General features: G+C 45.9%; 1 protein-coding gene across 1 annotated transcript in view; it reads right to left on the minus strand.

Moving 5' to 3' along the window:
* Positions 1 to 289: 289 nt before the first annotated feature.
* Positions 290 to 16,382, minus strand: part of LOC122550141 (activin receptor type-2B-like) — a 170,268-nt gene continuing 154,175 nt past the window's right edge. The window contains exons 11-14 of the mRNA XM_043690786.1: positions 13,609 to 13,723; positions 8,922 to 9,060; positions 4,916 to 5,046; positions 290 to 1,597 (exon numbers count right to left, since the gene is read on the minus strand). Coding sequence (XP_043546721.1) covers positions 1,403 to 1,597; positions 4,916 to 5,046; positions 8,922 to 9,060; positions 13,609 to 13,723 — 580 coding nt within the window. The 3' untranslated portion in view covers positions 290 to 1,402. The remainder of the gene's footprint in view (positions 1,598 to 4,915; positions 5,047 to 8,921; positions 9,061 to 13,608; positions 13,724 to 16,382) is intronic.

Genomic DNA, 16,382 nt, shown 5'->3' on the forward strand with positions numbered 1-16,382 from the left:
ACTTCCTAGGAATTTGGAACTTATTAAACTCCCTTGTCATAAGAGCCAACTTACATTAAAATAGCACTACAGACAACACAACTAACAAAATATATAATAAAATCATACAGGTAGAAAAAATCTGAGGTATTTCTGGTTTTTGAGGTGGTCTATGGTCATGATTTTTTTCTCTTGTTAAAACCTCGGAAGCCACGTGTTTATGCGTCTGTATTTTTCATCGCTGTTCTGTGTGTGTTTTTTTGTGTGTGTACATACGCATGTGTTTTCTAAACAATGCAAAAATAAAACCTGCATTCAAAGAGCAACGTTAGGGACATTCGTTCACTAGAACTACTGATGGCGTGTGTAAATGCGGCCATGGCATACAGTGCCGCTTTTAAGACGAAATAAAGATTATTTCATATTTGTGTGGTCATGGATGATGACGTAGCCCCCACCTTAGGGAAAAAAAAATCCCTCCCCTCCCTAATTTACTGGTTACCTGAGAAATACTTTTGTAGCTACTTTTTTTTTTGTTTTTACTTTATTTGTCCAAATGCTGCAAGGGTTTGTTGATCCTCCCTTCCCCAATGATGGTCTCCCTGTGAAGAGATGACCAACTGTGAAGAGATTGCTACAATCTCTCCCTCTGTGTATGTGAGAGAGAGAGTTTATGTGTGTGTGTGTGTGTGTGTGTGTGTGTGTGTGTGTGTGTGTGTGTGTGTGTGTGTGTGTGCGCGCGCGCGTGCACGCGTGTATGTTAACTGTGACACCCGTTCAATCCATGAGAGACATGTTCACCATTTCAGCACTCTCCTGTCAAAAAAATTGTGGATCCCTTAAGGGAGGTAAATCGCATGTAACAGTCTAAACGTTTCCTCCTATAATTGCAGCATTCTTTCGTTTTTTTTTTTGTCCACTGCTTTCTTTTTGCGGGCGATGCAGGCTTCGTATCTGTGTTTTTTTTTAAATTTTCCTTTCTCGAAAACAAAAGTCACAAACATGCTGTCGAGGAGACAGAAAAGCCACAAAAATGAGCAGAGATAAAGAAACCCAGAACGGCTAAAATGGATTCGAGTCTGGAGGTACGTGAACCTGTTTTGTTTTTTTTTTTGCTGCATTCGCTGGTCGGCACCTGAATGCTTTTATACTGAGATATCCGTTAAATTACAGTAGAGTAAATGTGCTGGTAAATTGTTCTGAATCCGAGAGAACAAAAATAAAATAAAAAAGTCAGGTTAAAATAGCAGCTGTGTTGCGTCGATAGTTCGATTTCCACCGAGTCTGGGAAAAAGACACAGATTATTTACGTGTTTGATTTTTTTTTTGTTGTTGTAGTCCCTCTCTCCTTTTGTTTTCCTCTCCAATTTCCCAATAAAAACACACCAAAGAGAAAACAAAAACAAAAAACAAAAAATGACACTCAGATGCTGGACTCTTTGGGGGGCAGGTCCACGTTTGTGACGGCCGTTACCATGGTTACCAGGCAGTCAGAGGTAGTGCCATTGATGAGTCTTCGGGTCTGGGAGATGCGCTCTACGACACATCCGGCTGAGAGGCGAGCCTCGGCGTCATGGTCCCAGCATTCCTCGATCGTCTCACAGAACAGCGCGAGACCCTGGAGCAGGCCGGGAAAAGAGAGAACATGCAACACATGCTCAGGAATCAGAGGAGGAGGCTGTCGCTTAGCAACGCAGGAAAGTCGGAGCTGGAGCCTGGGGCCTGCTCTGCCATTTATTCAGACCATAGCTCACCCGCCACCGAAGGAATAAGAGCAGGCCATAGGAGGCTGAGGAGACCAGGTCATAGAGTATATTTAAAACAGAGGTAGATAAGTTCTTGATTTCCAAGGGGAGCAAAGGTTATGGGGACAAACGGGAAAATGGGATTGAGAAACCCATCAGCCATGATTGAATGGTGGAGCAGCCTCAATGGGCTGAATAGCCTAATTTTGAGTACAGGAGTTGGGAGGTCATGTTGCAGCTGAACAGGACATTGGTTAGGGCACTGTTGGAATATTGCATGCAATTTTGGTCTTCTTCCTATCGGAAAGATGTGAAATTTGAAAGGGTTCAGAAAAGATTTACAAGGATGTTGCCAGGGTTGGAGGATCTGAGCTACAGGGAGCGGCTGAACGGGCTGGGGCTGTTTTCCCTGGAGCGTTGGAGGTTGAGGGGTGACCTTATAGAGGTTTACAAAATTATGAGGGGCATGGATAGGGTAAATAGACAAAGTCTTTTCCCTTGGGTTGAGGAGTCCAGAACTAGAGGGCATAGGTTTAGGGTGAGAGGCGAAAGATATAAAAGAGACCTAATGGGCAACTTTTTCACGCAGAGGGTAGTACATGTATGGAATGAGCTGCTGGAGGAATTGGTGGAGGCTGGTACAATTGCAACATTTAAGAGGCATTTGGATGGGTAAATGAATAGGAAGGATTTGGAGGGATATGGGCTGGATGCTGGCGGTGGGACTAGATTGGGTTGGGATATCTGGTCGGCATGGACGGGTTGGACCGAAGGTTCTGTTTCCACGCTGTACATCTCTATGATTCTATGTCTTAAGGTCCTATGGCCATTTAGCCCCTCGATCCTGCTCTGCCATTCCTTGTGAAGAAGTCAGAGCACCGAGTTCAGGAGTTGAGACATCATGTTACGGCTATATAAGACATTGATGAGGTCACAGCGTGGATAGGGTGAACAGTCAGGGGGTAGGGGAGTCCAAAACGTGAGGGCATAGCTTTAAGATGAGAGGGAAGAGAGTTATAAGGACGTGAGGGGCAATGTTTTCACACTGAGGGTGATGCATGTATGGAAATGAGCTGCCAGAGGAAGTGTTGGAGGCTGGTACAATTACAGCATTTAAAAGGCATCTGAATGGGTACATGAATAGGAAGGGCTCAAAGAATATGGGACAACTGCAGGCAAATGGGACTAGGTTAATTTAGGATATCTAGTCAGCATGGACGAGTTGGACTGAAGGGTCTGTTTCCATGTAGTACAGCTCTATGGCTTTAGGAAGGATATATTAAACTAAAAGTGTGCCAAGAAGTTTGACAAGGATGTTGTCAAGATTGGAAGGTTTACGTTTTAAGCAGAGGCTGGGACTATTTTCCCTCCAGTATAGGAGGCTGAGGGGTGACCATATAGTGGTTTACAAAATCACAAGGGGTATAGATAGGGTGAATAACCAAGGTCTTTTTCCCCAAGGGAGAAAAGTCCAAAACTAGAGGGCAAAGGTTTAGGGTGAGAGGGGAAAGATTTAAAAGGGACCTGAGGGGGCAACCTTTTTACACAGAGGGTGGTGTGTGTAGGGAGTGAGCTGCCAGAGGAGTAATTACAAATATAAAAGCATTTGGACAGGTACATGGATAGGAAACATTTGGAGTGATATGGGCCAAAGACAGGCAAACGGGGCCAGTTTAGTTTAGGAAACCTGGTCGGTATGGATAGTTAGGCCAAAGGGCCTGATTGGGTGCTGAGTGAATCTGAGTCTATAAGGGAATAACGGGTGGTCATCGATATAAGTTGGTCACCAAGAAACCCACTAGAGAATTCAGAAGAAATTGTTTTGCCCAGAGAATGGTGAGACTATTGTACTCACTCCCACAGCAAGAGGTTGAATTGAATAACATGGCACGGGGAAGCTGGACAATCACGAGGGAGAAGGCTACGGAGGGTTGTGACGCTAAAGGGCAGCATGGTGGCTCAGTGGTTAGCACTGCTGCCTCACAAAGCACCAGGGACCCGGGTTCAATCCCCCCCACAGGTAACTGTCTGTGTGAAGTTTGCACATTGTCGGTGTGGGTTTCCTCCGGGTGCTCTGGTTTCCTCCCACAGTCCAAAGACATGCAGGTCAGATGAATTGGCTGTGCTAAATTGCCCATAGTGTTAGGAGCATTAGTCAAGGGTATATAGGCATATAGGGTAGGGGAATGGGTCTGGGTGAGTTACTCTTTGGATGGTCAGTGTGGACTTGTTGGGCTGAAGGGCCTGTTTCCATACTATAGGCAATCTAATCTAATCTAAACCTATGTAGGGATAAATGGGAGAAGACTCAATGGGAGCATCCACACTAGCACAGGCTGATTGGGCTGAATGGCCACTCTCTGTCCATACATCCTTTGTGGTCCTGAGTAAAATATGTGCACTTTCTTTTTTTTTTCCCCTTTCTGGGTGCATGGGCTGTCACTTTCTTTAATCAGTTTAGTTTTTTTTTTAAATTTAAGAATCCCAAGATGTGCTTCAAGCCATCAGGGTCCTGTAATGAGATGATGCTCAGCAAAATAAAGTCAGATATTTGGGAACAAACCCATGTTTAAAAAAAGAACCAAAAAAAAATCAAAGACTTTTTTTCCCAGTCTTTTCATGTAAACTCAATGAGGAGGCTGGACTAGACTGTAACGCTTTCCTGCTTCAGCTACTTCTGGATGTAGCCATGCGAGTGTGCAGCCTGCAGAATGAACATTTGGTTTTAGCTCTGTCCAGAGATTATTTCCCTCCTGCGGCTTTTAATAAAATCCAACATGGGAGAAGGCCTAGATCAGCATTTGTAGCCCATCCCAGAGAGCAGTTAAGAGTCAACCCCATTGCTGTGGGTCTGGAGTCTCGTGTAGGCCAGACCAGGCAAGGACGGCAGTTTCCTTCCCTGAAGGACATTAGTGAGCCTGATAGGTTTTTTTTCCCAACAATCGATTCATGGTCATCGTTGGACTCTTAATTCCAAACACTTATTGAATTCAAACCCCCATCATCTGCCACGGTGGGATTCAAACCGAGGACCCCAGAACACTGCCTGAGTCATGGATTAACAGTCCACCGATAATATCACTAGGCTACTTCCCTGGCTTTTCTATTAAATACAAGTCCATGTAGCTTTTGTCCTAGCAAACTGGAATTAGTTCCTGATGGGCTCGGCAATCAAAGGTGTCAATACTCACCGGATGCTTATACCAGCATTCTTTCAGGACAGGCCTCATCTTTTTATGGACGACCACATCCTGTAGGTCCTCCAGTGTTGGGTGTTGGCCGATCTCTTCTTCAAACGGCAAAATGTACTCATCCACAGGCCCTGTACGAGGCAGAGACAAGAAAAGACGACTTCACTTGGATTGGAGTGGTTCCAGGTTTTGCTCGATTCAGTTCGGTCAGTGAAACAGGAAGAGAGAGCAGTTTTGAAAAGGCATGAAATGTTTAAATAGAGTTGTTTAGAGGGACTCAGGCGTACCCAGATAAGACCATAAGAAACAGAAACAGGAGCAGGCCATTCGGCCCCTCGAGCTTGCTCCCCCGTTCAACAGGATCGTGGCTGATCTGACCCTCCTCATGCCCACTTTCCTGTCCTTTCCTGATTATCTTTGACTCCCTCACTCTTCAAGATAGCATGCCACTGCAGCAAGCAGCTGGAACAGCAAGTTGGTCTTCATCACAAAGGAATCAAGTTCATTTATAAAGGATTCTTGCTACAATTATGCTGTGGTTAGGCCCATACCGTATGTAGTTTTAGCAGGCACTTTAAGGATATATATAGTCGCATTGAAGGTTGTAGGAGGTTCGCTAAGTGGTTTTCCTGCTCCTCGGATGCTGCCTGACCTGCTGTGCTTTTCCAGCACCACTCTGATCTAAACCCAGGGACCACAGAGCCATTTTATGATAAGAGGATTCTCTTAACAGGTGATCCCATTTCAACTTTGAAAGGGGCCACCATCATATTTGCAGGCAGAGCATTCCAGACCTCAACCAGTTCTAGTATGAACATTTTTTTTAATCTCCCATAGCATCTTGTCCTTTAGCAGAACACTTTAAAACTGTGCCCACTTGTATTTGATCCTTTTATGAACAGGAATAATCCCCACCTTTCCATTCTGACCAAATCTCTCATGACTTTGAAAATGGCTATCAAATCTCCTCTTAGGCCTCTATTCTGCAACCAAAGTTTCTTGTCCCAGGATCTATCCCTGTGAATCGCTTCTGTACTGCCTCCAAGCGTGGCATCTCGAACTGTACACAAGACTCCAAGTGAAGTCTTAAGCAGGTTCAGCATAACGCCCCCACCTCTTGTACTCTAGTTCCCACTTAATAAAGCCTAGGATACTGTATACTTTATTCAGCATGCTGAATGAATTAGTGCGACTGATAAAGGACTCCTGAAACCAAAAGGGAGCCCTTCAGAAAATCTTAAGAGGAGCCCTCAAACAAAATAAAAATAATTTGGGCCCTGGCTTCAGGCTGCAGGTCATGTCCAGCTCCCCTCTAAGAAGTACAGACCAGCTTTCAAGTGATGCTTGAGAGTTACTTTGGTTCCTTTGCCAATATGTGCAATTAATAAAACAGCACAAAAACAGAAATTGGGAAAACTCAGCACTTCTGGTAGCATTTATGGAGAGAGAGAAATGACATTGACGTTTCGGGTCCAATTATCTTTCTTCCGAATGATCAATAATAACTCTGTTGGTGCCAGTTGAGTTTAGAAATATCATAGCAAGCAAGTTGCAGGAAGCAGGTATTTTCATTAAACAGTAGATCTGAAATACACAGAGAATCCCTTCAGAGATACCTGTGCTTTACATGTTCTACTCAACTCAGCATCCCCCGATGCTCTATTGTTGGTGGGCAGGCCTTCAGCTGCCTAGATACGGAGCCTAAACCTCACTGATTCACTTTCCTCTTTGTTAACATTTCTTGAAACCTACCCTCTTTGTCCCACCGTTTAGTTGCCCAACCTAACATCCTTCTTATAATGCTCCCACAAAGTGTCTTGGGACATTTTATTACATGAAAGATGCTCCTGAAATACATCTTGCTGTTAGGGATACTCGTCAGGTCAGAGAGTTATACACTTCGGAAACAGGCCCTTTGGTCCAACTCATCCAAGTTTCCTGAACTAAAGGAGATTTTGAGGGGGGGGGGGCGGCGGAACCTGATTGAGGTCTACAAAATCATGAAGGGTAGATAGAGATAAGCTCTATCCCAGAGTGAGGGATTCAATAACGAGAGGTCATGCGTTCAAGGTGAGAGGTGAAAAGTTTAAGGGGGACACATGTGGAAAGTACTTTACACAGAGGGTGGTAGGTTGCCAGCAGTGGTGGTAGAGGCAGGCACGGTAGATTCGTTTAAGATGTGTCTGGACAGATGCACGAGTAGGTGGGGAGCAGAGGGATACAGATCCTTAGGAATTGGTTTAGACAGCGGATTTGGATTGGCCGAAGGGCCTTTTCCTTTGCTTGCATTAGACCAAGATCGCACTAAACCTTTCCTATCCATGTATCTGTCCAAATGTCCTTCAAATGTTGTAATTGTACCCACCTCTACCACTTAGATTAGATTACTTACAGCGTGGAAACAGGCCCTTCGGCCCAACAAGTCCACACTGACCCGCCGAAGCGCAACCCACCCAGACCCATTCCCCTACATTTACCTCTTCAACTAACACCACGGGCAATTTAGCATGGCCAATTCACCTGACCTGCACATTTTTGGATTGTAGGAGGAAACCCATGCAGACACGGGGAGAATGTGCAAACTCCACACAGAGAGTCGCCAGAGGCGGGAATTGAACCCAGGTCTCTGGCGCTGTGAGGCAGCAGTGCTAACCACTGCCCAGACCCACTCTACATTTACCTCTTCAACTAACACTATGGGCAATTTAGCATGGCCAATTCACCTGACCTGCCCATTTTTGGATTGTAGGAGGAAACCAGAGCACCCGGAGGAAACCCACGCAGACACAGGGAGAATGTGCAAACTCCACACAGAGAGTCGCCAGAGGCGGGAATTGAACCCAGGTCTCTGGCGCTGTGAGGCAGCAGTGCTAACCACTGTGCCACCGTGCTGCCCACTTCTGGCAGATCATTCCACATACCAAACACCCTCTGTCTGGAAAAGCTGTCGCCCAGATCCCTTTTAAGTCTTTCCCTTCTCACCTTAAAACTACGCCCTCTAGTTTGGGCTTCCGGTTTCTGGCAGCACACCAACGATTTGTAACACTAAGCGTGGCTTTTTCCTCTCTCTTCACAGACACTGCCAGACTTGTTGAGTATATCCAGTAGTTGTGGCTTTTATTTCAATAAAGCATCAGGGTTGAACGGTGCATTACATTTTCCCACCCTTATTTTCAGAGGCTAAGCAGTTTTGCCTCCATTGTCTCGAGGGATTAGATTGTGACTGAACCTGATTCAGGATTGTCTTTGCTAAAAGATGCAGAGTTAATGAGTCACAGCCAGAAGAAATGAAATGGTTTGCACCGAATGCCTTTTACAAACCCAAAATATTCCCAAGTACAACACAGCCAATTAAAGTGCAGTCATTGTTAGAATTTAGGCAACCAATTTGTGCATAGTTAGCTCCCCACATACTGCAATGTGGTAATGACTAGATAATCACTGTCAGTGATATTGGTTAATGTGTAAATAATCAATATCTCCTTTACAAATAGCACTGGATAGCACGTGCACTCAAGGGTAGGTAAAAAAACAAAGTTATAAACTGCTGGAGAAACTCAGAGTCGGGCAGCAACTGTAGAGAGAAAGCAGAGTCAATGTTTCAGGTCTAGTGGCTCTTCTTCAGAACTGATAGCAGCTAAGGAACGATATTTGCTGGAGATTGGGGGGGGGGAGGAGGGGAGTAAACTGTAGGTGGAGTTGGAGCCCAGTGATAGAGAACAACGGTTGCGTAGACAAAGGAATAGATAAAACTCAGCCTGGGAGAACGAGGAGGTGCTAATGGGGACCATCAATGGCTGACAGTGGGTTGTTTGCAGGAGCAGCCCATGTGATGACAGGGGTCAGTAAAGGCATTACCCTCCCTCAGTCCTGCTGAGATGGTCTGCTCTAATCTCCAGAATGGGACCTTCAGAAGTGAGTGTAGGACCAACAGATCTCATCATTGCGACAGTTAAAGGAAAACCTCAGACTGCCTTTTGAAGAAGTAATGGGAGTTGACACTTGCCGTCGGCTGCAGTACATCTCATTACCAGCTCCCACAGTACCAGTCCCATGGCATACATATCTATCCTGAGAAAGGCATCTCGCTGGAAGTTAATCGCGCCCTCCAGGACTTCGGGGGCCATGTATCTTCGCGTCCCGACCTGTGGAGAGAGAGGATTCCTGTGTGAACAAAGCGTAGGCTCGCTGTAAGGTACCCCCAAGACTCCCTCAGGGACTGACAGTTCTGCACGTAGCCCGTTCAGCCCACCATCATTCGTTGCCAAAAGACATCACCCTCTGCGCCGGAGTTCCACTTGGCTCCACAACCCCTGAACTCCTCGAGTCTCTGGTCTAAAAGGTTATTCATGACAAAGAGAATCCTCGGAACGTGGGAAATGTACAACAGGAGGCGGCCATTCTGTCGGTGCTGCCTGGAAATGAGTAATTCAGCCTAATCCCACCTTCCAACTCCTGCTTCACAATCGGCACCTCTGATCTTCTGGTTTTCAAATGCACTGAGACGTTTTCATATCCACTGCCCTTTCAGACGGAGAGAGTCAGATTGCACATCTCCAGCCCCTACACTGTCTCGGTGTAAACTTGATTCCTCAACCTGCCTCCTGTCTTTTTACTAATTACTTTGTGTCCATGCCCCTGGCTATTTTTTCCACTATGAACAGTCTTTCCTGTCCAACCCATTGAGGCTTTGTATCTTTTAAAAATTATATGCACCTCAATTTAGATTAGATTCCCTACAGTGTGGAAACAGGCCCTTCGGTCCAACAGGGTCCACATTGACCCCCCGAAGAGTAACCCACCCAAACCCCTTTTCCCTCTGACTAATTTAATCTTTCCTCAGCCTATTCTGTTCCATAGAAAACCTACACAAATATATCTTTGAGCTAAAATATTTCCCAATTGGCAGCATCTGCATAAAGTGAATCACAGAATCTCTACAGTGTGGAAACAGGCCATTCAGCCCATCAAGTCCAAACTGACCCTCTGAACAGTGTCCTACCCTATCTAATCCACTGAGGCATCCCACTACAAGCAAGGCCCTGCAGAAGCCTATGAGAAATGGCTTTACCCTTTATAGAATAGAATCCCTACAGTGTGGCAACAGACCCTTCGGCCCAACAAGTCCACACTGACCCTCTGGATAGTAAACCGCCCAGACTCATTCCCCTACCCTATTACTCTACATTTACCCCTGACTAATCCACCTCACCTACACATCCTTGAACACACTATGGCCAATTTAGCACGGCCAATTCACCTGACCTGCACATCTTTGGACTCTGGAAGGAAACCGGAGCATCCGGAGGAAACCCATGCAGACACTGGGAGAGTGTGCAAACTCCATACGGACAGTTGCCCGAGGCTGGAATCGAACCCGGGTCCCTGGCGCTGTGAGGCAGCAGTGGTACCCACTGAGCCACTATGCTGCCCTCCACCAACTTTGGATCCAAACTGTGATACCCTCATCGTTTGTCCTTGTTAATGCGTTAAAAATTGAAGCAAGTGAGGAGGTACAAGGAAGGTCCACATGAGAGTCAGAACAGTGCTTACACAACAGCTATCCAGCTCAGAGGATTGTACACACTGACCCTGGCCCTCGCTCAGCAGAGTGTGACCAGGAAGGGACTGCCTCCACTTTCCACTCACCAAAACATTTGGCTTATTACTTCATTTGACAATAATTGTGGAAAGCTTTCCACAACATCTTTACTTATTACTCATTCACAGGATGAAGGTGTCGCTGGCGAGACCAGCATTTATTACCCATCCCCAATTGCCCAGAGAGTTGTTCTGAGTCACCCACATTGTTGGAGTCACATGTAGACCAGACCAGGTAAGGATGGCAGTTGCCTGCCCGAAAGGACATTAGTGAACCAGATGGGTTTTCCCAACAATCGACAATGGTTTCATGGTCATGATCAATCCCTTAATTCCAGATGTTTATTGAATTTAAATTCCACCATCTGCTGTGGCGGGATTCAAAACGGAGTGCCCAGAGCATTGCCGAGGTCTCTGCGCTGACAGTCCAATGATAACACCACCTGGCCATCGCCTCCCCATCTTGGAATGGGTGTTTCACAAACTAGGCGACAAGGGGCTGAAATTGAACACAACCATCACAGACTCCGTCAACATCTGAACATGCAGCTTACCAAAGTCTTTTCATCTTGCATTCATCAGAACAAGTGCAAATTCCAGACAGTCACACACCTTCTAATTACAATAGTAAAGAACGCTGCCAGGTTGACAAGTCAACTCTAATTGACCTTAAGTAGCCTGCCCTTGCAAAACCCAAAGCAAAACATCCAGGGTTAGATGCGATTCTTTGATTGGGCAAGAGTTGCTGAACAATTCAGAGTATGCCAGCAGCTACACTAACAGTAGATAGAGTGTGATGCTGGAAAAAGCACAGGAGGTCAGGTAGCATCGGAGGAGCAGGAGAGTCAACAGTTCAGGCAGGCCCCTTCATCAGTCCTTGTCGAAGCATTGACTCTCCTGCTCCCCAGATGCTGCCTGACCTGCTGTGCTTTTCCCAGCCACCACACTGTATCTACTCTGACTCTCCAGCATCTGCAATCCTGACTGGCTACACTAACAAACCAATTTAAGATAATCAGTCAAGCTCATAAGGTGGTCATTAATGGCTGTGAGAATTGATATCCAGACACGCACAGGAACCAATTCTCTGCAAACGGAAGAAATTAATTCAAGCCTTGACCCTTTTTGAATTTGGACTTGGAGAACCTATTTTCCATTGCATCTCATGGTATTCTTCAAGAAGGGCTTTTGCCCGAAACGTTGATTTTCCTGCTCCTCGGATGCTGCCTGACCTGCTGTGCTTTTCCAGCACCACTCTAATCTAGACCAATGGAAGTATCTCAGCCAACTGAAGTTGACTTGCCCACCCTTTCCTCTAACAACATAAACTGTTGTGATCACTTCAAATCTGGCATTCTTGCATCTGTCCTGATGAGTGCAAGATGATACAATTCAGCATCATGTGCCACTTTCCGGCTCTATTTGAGGTCCCAGCCACACTCAGATATGGGTGAGGTGACATAGGCTGCGAGGAAACCACTCAACCAATCAGTACAGAGTGTGTGCCACGCCGCCAAACAGCAGAGCGCCTGCGACACAGCAGAACGAGGCCGTTTCAGAAATTTAACAGAGATTGGACACTAATGGAGCTCCAGCCTTCTGTGCTGCCACCTGACTGGCGTTTTAGAGAAGCTGCACTTGGTTCGTATCAAACAAGTCACAGTCTTCAGTACAGACATCCTTGCCTGTTTGCCGACAGATGGCTTTACTGGCCTGCACTGGCAGATACCCACATCCCGTCTCCTGCAGCATTAATCAGAAGTTCCATATTCAACTGGAATGCCTCCCTTCCCTTTTGGAGCACCATTGTGCTTTGCTTTTCTGAAGCAGATGGATGGGATTCTGCAGTCAGAGCGAGGGGGGGGGGGGTTGCTGCTTCCAGCTCCCGTACGGATTCCTTTCTGTCTGCACTGCAGGGACCCTGAGAGCCCCATTCTACAGGAGCTCGGGCATAAATCACAATGACATGCACCTATTCACCGGTTTCACAGTGGAGTCGTTGAACAATGCACGTCTTCCATCACAAACCATTGATATGATGGGTTCTTTGGAGGGGGGAAGGGGAGGAAGAGATATTAGAAGTGCCATATGTTTAATGGAAAATTATCCTCCAAACTCAATAGGAACCAGCCAAGACTGAAATAGGAGCGGAGGGTTGTTATTCAAAATTAAAGATTTTCAATAATAAGGGCAACTAACTCCACCCCATCACGTTTCTCTGGCACATACCGGATTATTTTTATATTGTTCAAAATCACACACCAGGTTATAAGTCGAATAGGTTTATTTGGAAGCACTAGCTTTCCAATTAAACCTGTTGGACTATAACCTGGTGTTGTGTGATTTTTAACTCTGTCCACCCTAGTCCAGCACCGGGGACATCCACATTATTATTTTTATATAGGTAAAAAGTTATTAATTCACATGAGGATTTAATGGTTGCCTTGACGGGTGTGAAATATGCAAACCTTTGACTGATTACTCAGGGAGCAAGGCTGCATCGGTTAAGACACAATGTGGAGGAGCCGGAGTTGGACTGGGATGGACAAAGTTAAAGATCGCACAACACCAGGTTAGAGTCCAACAGCTAGCTATCTGATAAAGGAGCAGCGCTCCGAAAGCTAGTGCTTCCAAATATAACCTGGTGTTGCGTGATTTTTAAACTTTCGCCCATCCCAGTCCAACACCGGCACCTCCACAATATGTCTGAATTAATGCAGCCTTGATCCCTAAGTAACCAGGCGAAAGTCAGGACTGCAGATGCTGGAGATCAGAGTCAAGATTAGAGCGGTGCTGGAGAAGCACAGCAGGTCAGGCAGCATCCGAGGAGCAGGAAAATCGACGTTTTGGGCAGGAGCCCTTCATCACCCCTTCCTGCAGGAAAACGTCGACTCTCCTGCTCCTCGGATGCTGCCTGACCTGCTGTGCTTCTCCAGCACCCGCTCTAACCCTCAGTAATCAGCCAAAGGTTTGCATATTGCACACCCCTCACAATGGAGGAGTTCAGTGCTGACCTTTGACCCTATTAATTACATCAGAGTTCTCAGAGTGCCTGGCCATTGGGTTACCCCCATTCCCAGAATCCCTGTTACCTGTCCATGCGTGTCTCCAGGCGGCTTCCCAGGCTCAAACCTGACGGCCAAACCAAAGTCAGCGATGCACGCCGAGAGGTCTGTTTTCAGTAGCACGTTCTTGCTTTTAAAATCCCTGCAAATAAAGAGAGCAGCGAGAAACGGGATCAAACGCCAACTCCTTCCATTCCTCACCACTTGTGTATCTTACCACATTCTGGGTCCAAGGAAAAGAAAGAAAACACAACACCATCATCAACACCAAACATCTTTGAGAATTACCCTCCTCTATCCCCACGCTGGTCACCTGAACCAATAACATACCATGTAGATTTCATGAGACAGACATGCAATGGTAAGATAAACAGGAAGCCATCCAGACACTCATGACTGCCACTTAGTCATACACTTTGAAAGATGAATTCACTTGGCATCTTTCATGTTCAGTTTTTACAGCCCACCAAGTCTAGTTCAGCCTTTTGTTTTGGCAGTAAGGTCTCTCAAACAGCAATGTGACAATGACCACAGAATCGCAGAATCCCTACAGGGTGGAAGTAGAGCATTCAGCCCATCGGGTCCACACTGATCCTCTGAAGGGCATCCCAGCCAACCACCAACCTCCCCCTATCCTATCTGTGAAACCCCGCATTTCCCATGGCTAATCAGTCTAACCTGCATATCCCTGGATACTACGGGCAATCTACAAGATGCAGTGCAGAAATTCACCAAAGACCCTCAGACAACACCTTCTAAACCCACAACCACTTCCATCTAGAAGGATAAGTGCAGCATATGCATGGGAACACCATCACCACCTTCGAGTTCCTATCGAAGCCACTCACCATCCTGACTTGGAAATATGTCGCTGTTCCTTCACTGTCACTGAGCCAAAATCCTGGAATTCCCTCCCTAAGGGCACAGTGGGTCAACTGTGGTTCAAGAAGGCAGCTCACCCCCCACCTTCTCAAGGGGCAACAAGGGACAGACAGTAAATGCTGGGCCCATCCAGCAATGCCCACATCCCACAAAAAAAATGAACTTTAAAAATTTCCCCATGGCCAATCCACTTAACCTGCACATCTTTGGACTGTGGGAGGAAACCGGAGATCCCAGAGGAAACCCACGCTGACACGGGGAGAATATGCAAACTCCACACAGTCGCCTGAGGGTGGAATTGAACCTGGCACTGTAAGGCAGCAGTGCTAACCACTGAGCCACCGTGCTGCTGCATCAGATTATTGCGTTTTGAGACATGTGGATTGTGACATAAGAATTTTCCGAGAATCCCTGAATCAGAATCTGGGTCAGTCTGACTCTGAAAAGTCCAGGTGCACAAATCCAATGCATACAGAGAAACAATGAACAATGAACTGTGTAGCCAAAGCAGCAGAGAACGAGTGCAAGGAAGTGTCCAGTCTCCGAGATCTAAGGCAGACATTCCAGAGTGGGATGCATGCAGGGAAAGGGCTGATGTCTTGAGTTAGAGATCTGAGCTACATATAGACATATATTCAAAAAGAAGGAGTTGAGAAGTCACCTTGAATGAAAATAGCAAAGATTCAGAAAATGACTTCAAATAAAATGGCAGAATAATGTGCAGCATCTGTGGAGAAGCAGAGTTAATGTTCAGAATCTGAAGAGACATATCGAACTCAGAATGTCCACTCCATCTCTCTCTCTTTCTATTCACAGATGCAGCCAGACCTGCCGAGTTTCTCCAGCACTTTCTGATTTAATTCCAGGATAGAAGGCCACAGGATCAAAATGTCAGAATGACATCAAGAAGAACTCCTTCAAAGGCCAGGTGTAGAATTGACAAACATATGCAGTAATGGAGGTGCAAACCTTCGATTCAATTAAACAGCAGTATTGCGATGAAGAGATTTTAGACTTTGCACCTTGTAGATTAACTACAGTGCGTCAGAGCAGCCCTCCACAATCCTAATTACCCTTTCATTTAAAGGATGACAAGGTAATTGTCACATCACATGTGGGGGGATATACTGAGATTGCTGAGTGCAGATTGGCTACGCCGAATCCTATACGTCATTTTATCATCACGTCCATTCAATCTGAGCTGGGCTGTGATGAGGAGGTCTTCAATTCCGGACATTTCTGGTCTTCAAAGCACCTGCGTTGAGCACATTGTTGTCCCAGAAAGTTCCAACAATGCACCTTGTGTGGATCCTGTCCAATTACTTAACGTGCCTGGAGTAGGGAGTCTGCGAGAGCAGGAATTATCAGGGATTCACACACAGCAGGCTTTGCTGCAACTTTAATACATTGTTCTTCCCACAGTCTCTGGTGTAAACTACATTTTGGAAAGTACTCGAGTATTGCTGAAAAAGTTACACATTTTGGCAATCAGCGCTTTCTTTTCACACAGTATAAACGCTGCTTTGTCTTTATTTTGATGCTTCTTGTGAACTATCCTGCCGAATACAAGTTGTGCATTTTCACAATAACACCAAAGTTCATAGTGTCAACCAACCACTTCCAAATTGGCAGATACCCTGAGATTCTAAAAGGTGCTCCATAAATATCCACATTTCCCACCTTTGGCTGTGTGTCAGTTTCACCTGGTTATGGTCTTCGCTTCAATCACCTTCATCACTTCCGCCTTTCTGGAAAGGCATCCCGTGCCCTCTTGTATATCTAACTGTATCTTTGAACACCAGTTACGCCAAGTCCCCTGCAGTAATGTCCTGCACAAAAATTACTTCTCCAGGTTGAGAGAGAAAAATCATGTCACTTTTTAATCCCAATCTGCTCCTTTGAAATGTTTTAAATAAAAA

Source organism: Chiloscyllium plagiosum, chromosome 5 (assembly GCF_004010195.1).
Source record: "Chiloscyllium plagiosum isolate BGI_BamShark_2017 chromosome 5, ASM401019v2, whole genome shotgun sequence".
In the NCBI taxonomy this organism is placed as follows: domain Eukaryota; kingdom Metazoa; phylum Chordata; class Chondrichthyes; order Orectolobiformes; family Hemiscylliidae; genus Chiloscyllium; species Chiloscyllium plagiosum.